The sequence below is a fragment of the Sabethes cyaneus genome, chromosome 3, assembly GCF_943734655.1.
Source record: "Sabethes cyaneus chromosome 3, idSabCyanKW18_F2, whole genome shotgun sequence".
Classification (NCBI taxonomy): Eukaryota; Metazoa; Arthropoda; class Insecta; order Diptera; family Culicidae; genus Sabethes; species Sabethes cyaneus.
In genome coordinates, this window is record NC_071355.1 from 184,416,514 (window position 1) to 184,433,081 (window position 16,568).

The 16,568-nt window shown below is 41.2% G+C and overlaps 1 protein-coding gene across 1 annotated transcript in view; it reads left to right on the plus strand.

The window, feature by feature from the left end:
• The window catches only part of LOC128744733 (hemicentin-1-like), a 201,632-nt gene that overhangs the window by 147,394 nt on the left and 37,670 nt on the right, over window positions 1-16,568 (plus strand). The window contains exons 2-4 of the mRNA XM_053841935.1: window positions 3,798-4,041; window positions 5,076-5,336; window positions 5,449-5,645. Coding sequence (XP_053697910.1) covers window positions 3,798-4,041; window positions 5,076-5,336; window positions 5,449-5,645 — 702 coding nt within the window. The remainder of the gene's footprint in view (window positions 1-3,797; window positions 4,042-5,075; window positions 5,337-5,448; window positions 5,646-16,568) is intronic.

The window sequence follows — 16,568 nt, forward strand, 5'->3', positions numbered from 1 at the left end:
CATCGTAGTGCTGCTTTCACCTTTCGATCACGGCACGGACGTCTGTCAAAATACCTTCATTCTTATCTCTGCACATTTCGGCCCGCGGCATAAAATTCTTGCGAGGTTTGTTAAGTCTTTAATAGAATTTCCGCGTTTATTGAGCTGAGTTCCTCTCACTCCTTCTTCGACAGGTGGCGCTTTTCCTTCTGGAAAAGTCAGGCTAACTGCATCCGCTACTGTTTGTATCGCTCCACATTCTGACGAGTGGCTCTACGCAGCATTAGCACCCGCAATACGTTCTTCTCATGCAATATCTGCTAGCATACCATTCGTTACGTTACGTTCGATTTGATGGCAGACATTCACCGCTACGCTATTTTGACTGTTTTAACGGCACTCCAACAATTCTCAAGAGGGGCTTCCACCAGCTTACCCTTTTCCGGCAATGCGGCTTCGAGTAATAACGCATAGTTTTCGGTGACATCTGGTTAGTTCAGTCACTTTAGATTATACTGTGGCGGGCGCCGGTAACGTATGTTGTTCACAACAGATAATTTTCAACGTATCTTAACTATCACTAAGTAGTGATCCTGATGGGATGGGTGATGGGCTTTCATGTTTGCTGTTCAATATCACTTTGGGGGGTGTGATAAGAAAAACGGGGATAGATACGAATGGTACGATGTTCACGAAGTCTGTCCAGCAGCCAGCTTCTTGGTTTCGCTGACGACGTTGACATCATTACACGTACCTTTGAGAGGATGGCGAAAACGTACATCGGACTGAAAGCTGAAGGCATTAATCTATTGAAAACAAACAACATGAAAGGAAGAGGTTCTGGAGAAGTGAATGCTGACCTCCTTCCTCGGATTCATTTAGACGGTGATGAAATCGAGGTGGTAGAAGAGTTCGTGTATCTGGGATCACTGGTTACCGCAGACAACGACACCAGCAGAGAAATACAAAGACGCATTATGGCAGGAAATCGTGCCTACTTTGGACAAAATTCGCCACCGCACGTTAACAATCTACAAGACGCTGATTAGACCGGTAGTCCTCTACGACCATGGGGCATGGACTATACTCGTGGAGGACCAACGCGCCCTTAGTGTTTTCGAACGGAAGGTGTTGCGCACAATCTACGGCGGAGTGCAGATGGAAGACGGAACGTGCAGGAGGCGAACGAATCATGAATTGCATCAGCTGCTTAGGAAACCACCCATCGCTCACACCGCAAAAATAGGTCGTCTGCGATGGGCTGGGCACGTCGTGAGGATGTCGGCCGACAGCCCGGTTAAAAAGTTCTCAATATCGATCCGCCTGGAACGAAACGGCGGGGCGCGCAGCGAGCAAGATGGATCGATCAAGTGGAAGGCGACCGGCGAACCCTACGCAGACTACGTGGCTGGCGAATTGCGGCCATGGATCGAGTGGAATGGAGACGACTTCTTCGTACAGCAGAGGAAATCACGACCTGGAGTTAATTAAGAAGAAGAAGAAGTAGTGATCCGAATCAATGTTAGCGCCCTGATAAGTTCGATCGTCAGTCAGTTCCTACTGATCAACCTGCGCATTTTAGTCACCAATGAGGATTTTCACATCACACAACTGCGCGTAAAATTCAACTGTCGTCATCGGTACTTCCACAGTGAAGGCTCTGCGCGTTAATTATACTAATATCAAATATTAGGCCATCATTTTTAATCTGCATATTCGGGGGTTTATCGTCCATCACCCGCTTTTTCATCTCACCCATCTTTATTAAGATGGGCTGTGTGTGCTGTGTGTGTTACCGTAGTTCTGGTAAATGGTATGACTATCTCTATACGTTCGTACCATCGGTCTTTACCAGTATAGCTCCTGCAGCACTCCGATGTCGAACTTGTACTCTTCACTTCTTCAGAAAGCTCAGGAGTACTTCCAATGAAATTTAGAAACGCTGCCAAATTTCCAATTGTTAGTCTGTTTTCGTCAGGCGTATGAAACTGAAGGGTAAAGAAATAGCTAACATCTTTTTACGCTTCCTACACGTCCGACACGAAAAGAAAAAAAGCAAAAAAGTAACTTTGTTCGGGAGCTTACCAATACAGATTCATCCGAGGCTGAAGTTAGAGCGGGCTACTCACAAATACATTTTGTCCGAGGCAAAGTTTGTTGTGGGCTAGATGAGATGTTGGCTACACGAAAAATGTATGGGAATGACATTTGTGACAGTGGGGTGGTTTTCGTCGTCTGGGTCTTTGTCCTGGGTCTGGAATCCAGATTACTACCTATGTCTTTAGTTGCTGTTTTTTAATTGGTACTGGTTTGCAAGGCCCGTGACCAGCCCCTAGCCTTTCCAGTCAGCATACGACCGTGGTTTCCACCGAGGTTGGTTACCCAATCTTCACCAAAGTTCCTTGTAATCCGGCTGGTACCTCTAGGAAATAGGTATAGGAGTTGCTGGACAAGAGGCTATGAACACTGTAGAGTCTATTTTATGTCTCCAGTGCGAAAGGCACCAACGGTACACTTTATTTAGACGTTTACCAGCCAGTAACCCTGTAATATTGTAGATAAACAATTAGTTCTACAAATGTCCCATATACAGTAATGATCCGATTTTGTGAACCACATATCGACTTTAGGGTTGACAAAGCGAGAAGTTGACAATTTTCGGGTTTTTGATCTAGAAAATGATCAAAATTCATGATAATAATCTCCCATAACCTTATAATATCGAGGACTTCCGTTAAAAATTAAAGATTTCTTACTTGCAGTAGCTCGTAAGTCTATAAAAACTTCCAATTTTTTCTGCTTCGACTTTATTTTGCTTTCGTTTGGTCGCAGCATAGTTTTCTGGAATTTTCAAATAGTTTCTTAACACTTTATCAGAACCAATAAACCAACGTCCGATTTTTACTTTCTAATCGAATTTAGGTACCTGCAGAAAAATGTTGCAAAACACTTCGTGCGACTATAGCAAATGGACTCCTGATTTATTGAAAACACGTGTTTTTTGACAGATGCGACGAATACACGATACAGTAACCCATGGAAAGCGCATGCTGCCTTAATACTAGCAAAAGAACACTTGTTATGAATATTGATTCTACAGATTCAACCGTAAACACCGATATGTGCCGGTATGGAAGTAATGTGCGGCTTTTGAGCTTGCTGACATTTACCTTACTCACACATCGTCGCGCGGTTTGTTATTGAATGTTGATGGATTTTGCACGTTTATTATTGTTTTCCCCCAGTTATACACCGGACACACCGGTAAAAAATACAGCTTCCATAGATTTTCGTACTAGGATTAGCTATTCTCAACAGAAAGCAATCGAAGTGAACATCTTAATAGAAAATAAGACGTGATTAAAACGTAAAATGATTGATAATGTTGTAAATATAAGGCATACTCTATTTTGGACTTTTACGGCAAAATCAAATGGAAATGTCCAAAATAGAATAGGCGTAACGGTTGTCCAAAATAGATAAATCACGCTAATAATGCAAATATTTGACCGAATAAAACCGAATATAGCAGTGGTTTAGTGAAAAAAATATTCATTTGGCAAGACTGATTTACTTCATGCTAGAAACTACTAGATCACAAGTACCATCTCACAAAACTTACTTCCTAGTACATAAGATGGAAACTGCGAACCAATTCGACACCACACTATCGGCTCCTAGAGACCACTTTCGCATCACACACCCGGTATAGGCGAAAGCCGTTACTCATCCGAGCGTTACGATAATTCTATGACAAGCGTGAGTGTGTGAACAGCAGCAACTAATAGGTTTTCTATTTCCTCTCGTTTTACTTACAGTTACGATGTCTCGGACAAAGTTGATGCCCGGAGTGCTGCTACCGCTGCTGGTGCTGCTGCTCGGCGTCCAAACAGTGTTCGCCGACAAAACGATGGACACCCGGGAGGGCGAGGATGTGACGCTCAAGTGTCGCTTCAACGAACACTACTCGGACCGGGAGTACTCGTACTATTGGGCTCGCCAAAGTCTGAACAAGTACGACAATGTGGCCATCAAGGCGGACACCTTCAACCAGAACCACAAGTAAGTAGAGCGTGACGCAGAAGGCGCAGTAAAAGTAGTGTTAAGAACACATTTTAAAGTCAGTTTGAAAGTTTCAACAATGGAACCAGGTTCCCGTACGAGTTGTTCCTAGAGTGTGGGGATAACTGTGTTTTAGAAGTTTTTTTTCCTCCTCAAGGATGCACCGACTAAGCATGCAGCAGCAGTTTGCGGCTGTTGATAAAATTGTGAAGTTGGAAATTTGCATTCCATTCTGGCGATGTACACATTCTTTCAAGTTTTTATTTTGTTGTGAAAGCAAAATAAATTCAAGCACCAAATTATTTGTAGTTTTCTATCACCTCTCGGAGGTGAATAAACTAAAATGTTAAAACGCTAATTTATTAGAATGACGGATGGTTCGTGGACAGCCAGCCGACAGGTCCGTCATCCGTGCAAGGTTCGTTCATTCGGAACCTTGGTCACGACCTGCCGCCGGTTGTTTGGGAAAATTTGCTGCGTCAGGTTGAATTTTTTTGTTCTTATTTATACGATGCGTTTTCATCAAATGATTGGCAAAACAACTCGTACCCAATGATGCGACGACGGGCAACGCTCGTTCGCTCGTTCGTGGCCATGACGCGTTCTTGGCTGGTTATGTGGTGCTGCCGGTGCAACGAATTGGCCACTTCCGAAACGAATGGAGAATTAATTAAGTTCTTTGTATTGTTGTAGCAAAGCGTACAAAATCATAAGGCATACAATCACCGACCGAGCAGGTTCGGTTTGATTTATGCATGTTTCTTTTGTATCCGTCGTTTTTTCATTGATCATAATTGGTGTTTTGTTTAATCGAAAATCGAACGCCGATGATATTGCTGTACTGAAGAGTGTTTTACTCTTCTTTGCACAAAATTTGGATTTTCATTACAATGATTTGTTTTTAATAGCTGCGTTGAAAATTGTATCGAACAAGAGAACAGAAAGTTTTCCGATATTAAGTTGTACCCCTAAACATTTTTATTAGCTTTTTCTATTATTGTAATAATACAAAATTTCCCCCCTTCTCGCCACAGAATCGACTACCGCCCGGACAAGGGCATCTACGATCTGCAGATTATGAATGTGTCCTACGCGCGCGACAACGGCCGCTACGAGTGCCGCATCAAGCTGGTTGGCGACGGTGAAGTCATCTACGAGGACTACTACAATCTGACGGTGCTGACGCCTCCCCAGCCGCCGCTGATCTTTCCCGGTAGCGAAACGACCGCCACCGAGGACAAAGCTCAGGAACTGACCTGCAGCAGCGTCGGCGGTTCGCCGGATCCGATGATTTCGTAAGTGCCACAGCCACGTCACGACAGCTTTCATTTCCCGTTTTCTTTTTGCTTCATTCATTCGGAACTCGTCTTTTCTCCGGCCGTTTTTTCCGTCTTCTTCCATGTACAGTTGGTACCGCGAGGGAAGCACCACACCGCTGGCAGCCAATCTGATTACCGGCGGGTCCCGGGACATGCAAACCACCAGCACCCTAACCATCATTCCGCGCCGCGAGGACGACGGTGCCAAGTTCATGTGCGTCGTCTGGAACCGCGCTTTGCCCGAGGGACAGCGGCTCGAGACGGTTACGATGCTGTCCGTCAACTGTAAGTACCTTTGGTTTGTTCGTTTTTTTTTCTTCGACTTTGTTTTACTTTTATTGAGAAACAAGGCTTCTCTCTTTGGTTAAAAGTTTTTCGCTGTATGCCTGGCCAGCCGAGGGATCTGCATTGTCTTTTACGATCTTTCGTTTCGTTTGCTTTTCGATGTTGGGTAAACGCAAAAAGAAAAAAATTAAACTGACGGAAGAATTTTGCGAAGTGTTTAAAGTGGTTTGTTAAGAGGTTAACCGCTGAGATCTTCGTTCCCCATTGGTAATATTGAAATGTAAGAATCATTCGAAATGACGTTCTTCATTTCGATTGATTGCATTCGGCACAATTTAGCAAGCAATACCATTTTCTGCTTCTTTATCATTGGGGACTTTATTGAAAATAAAGCTGAAATCACCAGCTGTTGGTTATTTTGGTATCATTAACCATTTTCCCTTTTTGGAGCTGAGAACCTGTGTTTTGTGTAGACAGCGAGCTCTTGCAGTATTTATAATGAACCCTTTCATAGCTGCAGGTTGGAAAGAACAGCACCTAAAATAATTTTCAGATCTGTCGGCGTACCAGTCGAGCACTCCCTTTCGCAGAACAAGTATTTACATTTCAAATGGATTTTCCTCTGCCATAATTTCAGCCTGACAAAAGGTCAGAAATGGCAAAACTCTCTCGACCTGCTTTACTCCAACCAACGTGTATTCTTATCATTTACAAGTTTCGCAATTTCGTTCTACCGAGTCCTAAATAGGATTTTATGCGAAATAAAAAAAATCCGTTCGTTCTAGATACCGATTTAAAGAGGATTATTCGCTCCAATTAGGATTTTTACTTTTTTACTTCAATTCATTGCCGGGCTATGCGCAGACTGGACGCTGGGAACAGCTCTGCTATTTTATTACTCTTCGGTGGTGGCTGACATGAATCGGAATTAATTAGGTGGCTTCTATGACCAGACCATCCACAGCCGAGAATTGTGTTTTGGAGTTTGAAGAGTTGGAGTAGTGTTTCACATGGAACAAAAAAAAAGGAACATCATTAGGGCTCTTTTTATGGTGTAATTTGTTGAAACTATTGAGCCTCATTATTTACTGTTCGGTTGTGTCGAGATGTAGGTGAGAGGTTGCCTTGTAGTATCTAGTGATTATTACACTCTGGTTGCTATTTTATTGGTCGTCGTTTGCAAAGTAATTGAATTGATTAATTTATGTTGACCTAAAAGTATGATTGGCTAGTTAATATGACGGTAGTTACAGGTATGAATCTAATTAAAAAAATTGTTAGGGCTTGCATAAGTGCAGTCCTGCACATGTTTCCGTGACCGCATTCAAAATATTGAATCCTGTTGAAATATTATCTTTTCAGAACTTGAAAATATAGGGGTTTATCTCTTTAGCATTGTAATATCATTTCCCATTACAAAAACTTCTAATTAAAAATTAACCAGGTTGTCTTCCAGGAAACGAAACGTTGGAATCGTCCAGCAATGATGAAGAAAAACATTAAATGTATCTTTAAATTAAACACAGAAATGTGTCCTTTCATTAAGGTACATATTAATTTAAATGAGCCCTTGTTTACATCCATGAAGCACACTCAAAGTGTTCCCCATGGAATTAGAGGCGAAAACAGAGAAAACACAAATGGCTGTCAAACTATTTACACTAGTAATTTCAAAGCAATTAACAATTTCTAACGATGAAGGTTTAAACATTTGAAATGATGTGGACGAAAATTATCAAAAAAAAAACCGTAATAATAAATTAAAGATAAATTATCTTTTGACCATCTTAGTATTGGAAACCTACGAAAAAGTAAGGCGAATGTTTTATTCAATTCTTCTGTAATAGAAGTAGATTAATACAAAATATTTTTTTCCATTTTGCTAAGCTTCTTCTGTAACTAGATCCCCAGTAGTGGCAAGAAGGTCAGCATTCTGACTCGTCAGATGATAAAAAGTTACTTGAATGAAAGCTGACCGAGTTTACACGTTAATACCTTTGTCAAGTGATACTTTATACAATTACTTGCAATCCAGTATCTTTACCAGCTGGACGTTGAAATCAATGAATGTACCAATTCCAAAGTCTAAAGGATCCTAGACGGTCAGACTAACATCACTGACTATCACCATCAATCTCCAATACGCATGCAGGAATGTACGTTTAAAATACCACCACCACAAATACCATACCTTCAAAGACTTCACAATGAACAGTTTCGTTTGCTTAATTGAGGATTAAGACCGAAATACACTATTTGTTTGGCCGTACTTCAGAATCTCGGTCATCAAGAGAAATTTGCGAATCATTCAAGGGTTTCAAGTGCCAGAACAAATACCAACCGTGGCTCAGTCGATTCTTCTGGGTAGTGCTCGATTTGAGAAGCTGGCTCTTGTACGTTCATTCTAGCAGCATGGAGCCACCCGCTCTAGATTCGACGCTGTCGTAAGCCGCTCCTAACCTGGAGTATAACCGCGCATTTGGTTGAGGAATCGTCAAGCTATCAAAAGCCGCCCCTGACATGAGAATACTAATAGACGCTCAAAACTGAAAAGGTTATTTCTCGTTATTACACTCGTGCACGAGTGTCTCTTCCCCTGTCAGCAAGCGTTCTTAGTTTTCACCGGGGTTGGTTCTCCAAGCTCCGTTAATGTTGCTCATATTCCGGCTGCTACTACCTACTGGTTGGGATAGGAGTTGCTAGATAAGAGACAAAGGACCACTATTAGCTCTATTTTATTTTTCTTCAGCATTTTCATGAGAGTCCTAGAACTATTATGCGGAGAAGTATTCTGAGAATCATCTGCCGGATTAGAAAGATCTATTTGATCCATATTGAACGCATACTCAAGTGCAACAATGTTGAGTAAGAGAAATACAAAAGTGGGAAAAACTACTCAACTGAAGCACTGACTGGAAAGTGCTTTGCCGTCTCTCTTACACTTGCGACACCAATTTTAAAGTGCGAACCTACAGTACAGCAAACGCTAGATTTACACTCGTAGTAAATAGCGTAGAGGATAGGGTGACGGTTATTTCTTCTAACAATAGAAATTCTATAACAGCGCTGAGCACACAGTAAAGCGACGACCTTGGAAAACGATCAAAACTGATGCGAGCAATAATTGATCAGATGCTAGAGATTCTGTCCATCGTCAATTTTAGTTCTTTGTGGGAGAAAGTTCAGCTTTGAATGTACATTAACAACTGTTGCAAAAATCGAATAGAAAAACTAAGAAACCAACTTTATTTGTTAATGGAACTAAGGGAAACTAAGAAATCACCGTGGGCGTACAGTACCACCCACCGCCTTATTCGGGGGACTGCTGTAATTTATACCCTTCCTGGTCCCTGATTAAACATGTAGGAAAAGAACTTAAACTAGTGACATACAGGCACGGATAATAAGCATTTCGCTTACTTAATAGCGATACTGCAAAGAATGAAGTGCGGAATACAGAAAAATATCTGGACAATATAACAATAGATCAATATACTGGTAGCAGTGGTAATGTGCATGGATAAGAAAAAAAATAAGACCGCGTCGGAATTCTTAACCTCCTAGCGGGTAAGGCCATCTATAGAAGGCCTTCGGTCGTGGAGCTTCGGAGCCACACACGAAATAAGTTTTGAATTAACATTGCAAAAAATATATTCAGAACAAATTTCTTGACATTTTGATATTAATGTTACCATATTCTGACCATGAGTTCCTGCTTAATCATCGTTCAAACAAGAGAATTCAGGAAAATTCCGGGAAAAATTATTGCGCGAGAAGGAAATATTTTTACTTTCGAAAAAAGAACGGAACAAAATGTTTGACTCCAAAAAGTAATTCTCTGAGTAATTTACATGGTTTATTTCAATTTTGTAATGTATTTGAATTAAAACAATCTATATATATAAAAGAGGCTTGTCAGTAGCCAAAACCAGGTCTCTGATACGACGTCATAAGAGGCTTATCAGTAATTAAAAACAGGCCCCTGACAGGACGTCATGCTTTCGTAGCAATGGATTCTATTTTCAGTCACTTCACTGGTCGACTGCTGGACTGCTCGATTGTTCAACTGGTCGACTAGACTGCTTGGCTGGGCTGGTCGACTAGACTGCTCGATTTGATTGCTCGACTGGACTGCTCAACTGAACTGCTCGAGTGAAATTTTTGATTCGACTGCTCGCCTCTATTGTTCGATTGGACAGATCGACTTGACTGCTTGACTGAACAGCTCGATGCAACTGCTCGACTGGAATACTTGACTCAACTGCTCGACGCATTTACTCGACTCACTGCTCGACAGGACTGTTTGGTTCGACTGTTCGATTTCACAGCTCGACTCAACTGTTCGATTCAATTGCACGACTGGACTACTCGACTCAACTGCTTCATTCAGCTGCTCGACTTGACTGCTCGGTTAAACTGCTTGACTCAACTGCTCGACTGAACTACTCGAATCAACTGCTCGACTCAACTGGTCGATTCGACTATTCGAATCGGCTGCTCCACCCGACTGCTCGATTCTACTGCTCGACTAGACTACTCATTTAAAATGTTCGACTTGACAGCTCGACTCAACTGCTCGACAGGACTGCTTGACTGAACAGCTTGATTCAACTGCTCGACTAGACTGTTTGATTGTACTGCTCTACTCAACTGCTCGACTCGACAACATGATTCGACTGCTCGACTCGCCTGCTCGACTCGCCTGCTCGATTCGATTGTTCATCGCGATATCAATGTGCCGCTCATTAAAATCAGTTCGTGGCAGAAAATGGACGGTTTAGAGCCACTCACACAAAAGAGCCATTGCCAATGTTTTTATTCAGTTAAATAAAACCCCATAACCCCCATAACAAGAAGACTGGCAACTCTGCCAATATTCGGGAGACACTGATGGTAGCTCGCTGTGCCGGCCAAGGTAGTCCCTGGATGCATCTGTGTTAGTGAGTGCTAATATTCATACGGCTATGCCAACATAGTCGAACAAACACCAATACCGAATTTTGGTGAGCTTACTAGCACTCATGCAAAATGCACCACCTTCGCAAATAGAAGCGTCACTGATGGCAAATAGAAGCGTCACTGATCACTGACTCATGGCGTTTATCTGGAAAAATAACAGAGAGGCCAGTCTTGTATAATGGGGTCTTCGATAGAACCCAATGCGAGCATAAAAACTATTTGTTTCAGTTTCAGGCTATAACTTTCTTATGTGCAACATCTTAGAGCTATATTATGATAATCGCATGATCTTTGCATGCCGTGATGTAAAAAAAATCAAATATAAAGATCAAAGAACTAATACAAAGATTAAACATCTTCGCAAACACTGGCAACAGGAATGTATCCGCAGTTTTCTTGACAGATATTTTCCGGATCGTAAGATTCGGGCTCAACTAGTATCGGAATAAAATTATTTTTATTTAATCTAATTCCCTTTGGCCGGCCGCCAGCAGTATTTGAATAAAGCCGTAGTCATGAACAACGAAAAAGAAAAATTGGACTATTTCTTACCTAGCACTCCTCTAGACAATCATTTTTGCATGAAATTCAAAACTTGAGCTTCTTTTGAGTGCACTTTCACGAAAAAATAGTCATTGGCTTGATCGCATCGTTTTGACGATGTTGTCCGTTAGAGGGTTGAGGCTTCTTCACCTCTCGAATTGAATGAATTGTATTGACGTGTATTTTGCAAATGCAAGACAAGAAACAAGTTGATATCATCTATATTGACCCAAGATCGGCTCTTGATAGAATTAATCATTCTGAAGTATTTCAAGGTAGCAGTTTGGTGCCATTGGTTTTTTGCGTTGTTCTTTAACGATGTTTCGTTACTGCTGGAAATTGGTTGTAAGTTACTCAAGCATCACAATTTTGCATTTTGCAATCGGTTAATGCGAAGTTAATAATTTCCACTGCATGAAAAATATCATTCTATTTCTTTAAATTGCGAAGGGTGGATCGAGTTAGTGATTTTGGTGTCTTGCTGGACGCTAAAATGATGTTCTATTTACACTTTAATTCAATTACCTCTAGGTCTAACGGCAGCCTAGATTTATCTCTAAGATTAGAAGAATCTTAAAGGGTTTCCACTGTCTTAAATTCGTGCATTGGGCCCTAGTTTGTTCCTGGTTTGAAGACTTCGTACAATGCAACGAATGTTACAATTAATGTACCGTCATCCGGGGCGAGATTGTGCCAAAAAAGCATATGTTTTTGTTCTTTAGCTCAGTATACACACAATTTAGGAACTAAGTTGATGTCAAACCTGTCAATATATACTAAATTGTTCAATTAACAACTACCGTAGAGATGGTTTAGTTACAATGGAACCTAGTTTTACTAGAAGTACCTTCTAGGGGGTGACATTGTGCCAAAAACATAAAGTTAGGCAAAAAACCTAAACATTAGCATGTTTATAAACAATACACATAAATATCAGTATAAAGTAGTTCATAGGGGGCCGTCCATGAACTAAGTGGCCTATTGGGGGCAGGGGGTCATCCAAAAACAACGCATCATACAAAAAGTATGAACGAAAATAACCCGGGGAGGTCTGAAATAACTAAAAATAAGTTGGTAGTTAATGGACAGCCTTTATATATCCAGTAGCGTTTCTAGGGTTAACAAGGGGGCGATATATGAAGGGGTGTATCCTAAGGGGGCATATCTATTTGATCATTTAACAAAAGTAACCATTACTTCGTTCAAGAATCCGCGGCCGCAGAACTTGTGGCCTATCCCACCCCATCCCCCCTCCTTAAAACTGGCAGTTTATACACGGTATAATATATTTCTCTTATTTTAGAGTGTTTATTCAAAGTATCTCAAATTTCTGGAGAAAAAGTAAAAATTAGTTTAAATTATTAAGCAGACTTATGATGCTGTTTGCTCCAAAATGGATGATGCAATCTAATCTGTCAAAATATTGTGCTCAATAGTAAAGAATGTGAGTGTACTGGTGTATACTGACGTATTTTTGTTGTGTATGTGAAATCCATAAATTAGATCGATCATTATGGCTTGGCACAATCTCACCCCCGTGAAGCTCGAAAACTACAAAGTTTCGAAAAATATTATTTTCGTAATCAAAACTTATCCAAAGCATAATAACTTTTCAATACATTGTAAATGATTAGTTTATATACCTTCAAAATAGCAACTTGATGCGATTTCTAGTTTGAGTTGGTTTATGCGGGACATTTTTTACAAGCGTTATTTCCGAGTATTTTTGATCGCGAACTTTGAAACCCTATTTAAGCTAAATAGTTTGCTAAAATTATCTGTGTTCCATTCTAAGTTATGAATAAATATGTTATGTTCATCATTATTTTGAATTTGGGTTACAAGTTTCTATAGATATAATAAATTTTCACAAATAAACATTTTTGGTTTTTGGCACAATCTCACCCCCGTGGCACAATCTCACCCCGGATGTCGGTAGTCAACATCGTCAAATTGTACCAGACTGTCAGTGCCGCCTTTATTAGAAAGAATCACTAGCTTCAATCGAAGCTTGCTTGAAAGGCTCTATGCTTCAAACGAAACAAGTTGCTTCGTGTACATGAAGTGCAGATAAAAGAAAATGAACTTCATTCGAGATTTGTCGATGTCGACGCCCTGATCTTGCCATAAAGCATCTTTATATGCAAGTAGTTTTCTCCAACTGAGCAAATGAGTGATGGAATGAACGGTGATGTGACGTGATGGTGCAGTAGCGAAGGTTCCTTTTAGCAATGACGATCTGAGGACGGGCTCTGCATGTATGTTGTATGTATTTATCTTTTAGTTTTCACTACCGGTGTAATTATAAACTTATGAGCTACAGCGATAACTTTAATTTAAGTTTTTATTAAAATTCATTGGTGATTATGTTTTATAATAGTGGTTTGTAATGATAATCTTGTTTGGCTCAAGCTAGTGTCAAACCCGGCAAGGTAAAGTAGTGTAGGGCAATAAGAAAGAGTGGTACAGTGCCAGATAATCAGATGAATTATTTTGAGTTTATTGTTTTGTTTTAAGCACTTGCAGTGCAGTTTACATTACGCATTTGCTGGTGAATAGCGGCAGCGAAGGAAGCAATAATTTTGGTTTAATTATTTTTGCAAATTATTTCTACTGGGAAGCCACCCAGTAAAAACTTTCAGTTTAACATTCGCTGTAGGTATGGTTTCATAGGAATCATACAAATCGAAATGTTTTGAAAGACAGCACTTTGCTTTTGTTACTGTTAACTTTGACAATAGAAGAACAAAGAAGACGGAAGGAGTCTTGCAGGAGTCTTAATAAACTACACCGACAGACCAAATAAATCTGTCTGGGAATATCGAGCCATTGAACTAAAGGCGGAACGGACCGCACAGACAAATGCAGCTGATAAGTGTCTCGGAAGGGGGGTCCTATCGTGACCCTCCGAGTTACTCCAATGCGTAAACCTTTAATTTTTGAACCGTTAGTGCGTGTACATACTTGGGACTTTTTTAACGCTCATAAGTGCACCTATTGTTAACAACATAAAGTAAATAAAACGATATGATTGTTTCCATCAAACAATGCAATTTAGCTGCACTACTCCAACTCTCCCCGAGTGAGTGAGTGGTGCGGTGCGAATGTTTGTTCCACGGACTAACACAATGGTCAATGATTGTCGGGTCCAACCTTCCAGCCGCAGCAGCAGCGGTTCCGTTGCGACGCAAAACCCAATCTGTCACGACCGGCACGTTTTTCACGTTCTTGTCACCGAAAGCGGGCGGGCAAAAGAAAGAGTTCTTTGTCCAATCGTTTAGAATTCATCTAATGCGATATGCATACGCGGCGAAAGAGTGGCGGCTGTATGTCACGACTGGCTGAAAATAAGCCAAGCTGTCCCACTCCAACCCGGCACGGCGCAGCACCCATCGGCCAGTCGACCGAAGACTAATCAGCCGTCGACGTCCGGCTGAAGCCAGGCTCTGGTAATAATGCATGCGCCATTAAAATGTATCAGTTACAGTTCGCCTTTTACTTCTATTTCACCGGCACGAGGCGACAGCAGGGACAGCAGAGCGGACTGCCAACGGCAGCTCTAATGAATTAAGCACGAGATATGGATGACATAATCCGTTTCTATACTTTTTTAAATGGAAAAAAATAAAATCAGATTTCCAGCTACCAAAGCCGCTTGCTGAAGCACCCCGAAGCAAGGGGCGACCGGAGCCGAGTAGGACGAGATTTAATTCCCAGCTGACAACTCAGAGGTCGCGCGCGCTTATTAATAGATTCTAACCTCGGAGTATAATGAGTTCTCCCGCACTTTTAGTTAGTTTTTTTATTCGCTTGGAAACGCTCATGTCGTGCATGTATAATTTATGGACCAGACTGTGTTATGCTACATATATGCTCGGTGTTATCGTTTGGGGTATTCTATTTAGGACCAGCAATTTTTCGTCGCCATACGAGCGAGCGTATTATTACCAAATTATCACATTGGGGTTGACAGACGTTGGTTGGATTTTATTCAATTTTTTTTCTGCGGTCGAGGAATCGCTACGAATGAGCAGTGGTCGCCCCCGGGGGCCACCATCGTAGAAGGAGGTGGCACTAGCACGCAAAATGGCAGGAAAAAATATTAAAGCTGTCGCGAAGTTGAAATTTATGAAAATTTTATTTGCAAGCGGACAGTTCTAGACTTTTTGGTGCTGTGTATTAGAAAGTTTTTTTTATTAAGAAAAACTGGCCTTATTATAAAAGGTTATTATTGAAACGACAGAAGTTAAAGTCCGCTGTCACCATTTTATCATAATGACTTTTCAATCTGATTAGCAACATAAAATACTTCCACCTAATGATGGTAGTCATTAAATATGATTTGATGATTTGTCACCTTCCGTTTTGTTATTGACACACTGCACGTTAAAGTCTTTCAACGTCAACTTCCTAGAACATCAATTTTCCTTCGGAAAATAACTTCTTTCCACTTGCAAACGAAACTTGATTGCGGGTAAAGTTAGTCAAAGAAGAAAAAATTGTTCGATTCTCTTTAATCTACTTCCTTCCGCACTAACCACGTCTGGCGTTATTAGTTGCGTAGTCGTGTGCGCTTTTTTTCTCTCGTTGGTTGGGTGGTAAAATTTTACTGTTCACCAAACTCTTTCCACTATTTTCCGCCGAAAAGCGCTCTGCGCCCGTACCCGTGCACTGCGCTGCAAGCACAACTTTCGCCAACAGCTCGAAAAACGTAGGTACCTACCCGTTCTTAAACCCTGGAAGCAGGAATCTCAACGTAAAAAAGATAGGAAACTTTTGCAGCATTCGAGCTGAAGCGTTGCGTTGATAAAACGACAAAATGTTTACCATCTTCCGGGCGAAAGGCGAAAGAAGAGTGAGTTTAAAAAAGATGGATGCAAAAAGCACTTCAACCTCTGGCTGAAATTTGGCGCTTCCACAAACGGTCCCCGGCTCTAGACCCGCAAAAGAAAAGTAGAGAAAAAAAACGATTGCCGCTTCCAGCCCTGCAGCAGGAGGAAACGTAAGCGTCCATTACGGGGCCGGCAGCAGCCATCACAAATCACGAACGCTGCCGCTGTTAGGGTTAAGGAAACGGCTTAATCTGGTCACAGCGACAGCAGCAGCGGTGCGGCCAAGTTTCGAATCGTAGATGAGATCAACTTTCAAAGTGGGCTTTGAATTTTGCTAATTGGAAGTGGGACTTTAGCTGGCTGCCTGCTGTTGGGGGCGTTTCCAGCGCCGTTGTTGGAATTAGCTTCGATGGTTGAGCGATTTTCAATAAATTGTTGGTCGACGTTTTGGTGCTATCAGTGGTTTGTTTTTTATTTTGTTGGTTTTATAAAAAGGCAATCGAATAAACCGATCAAATCAAATAAGTAAATTGAATATTTTTTGTCTCAATTTGGTTCTACATTTTAAGGCCTAAGTCTTTCATATTAT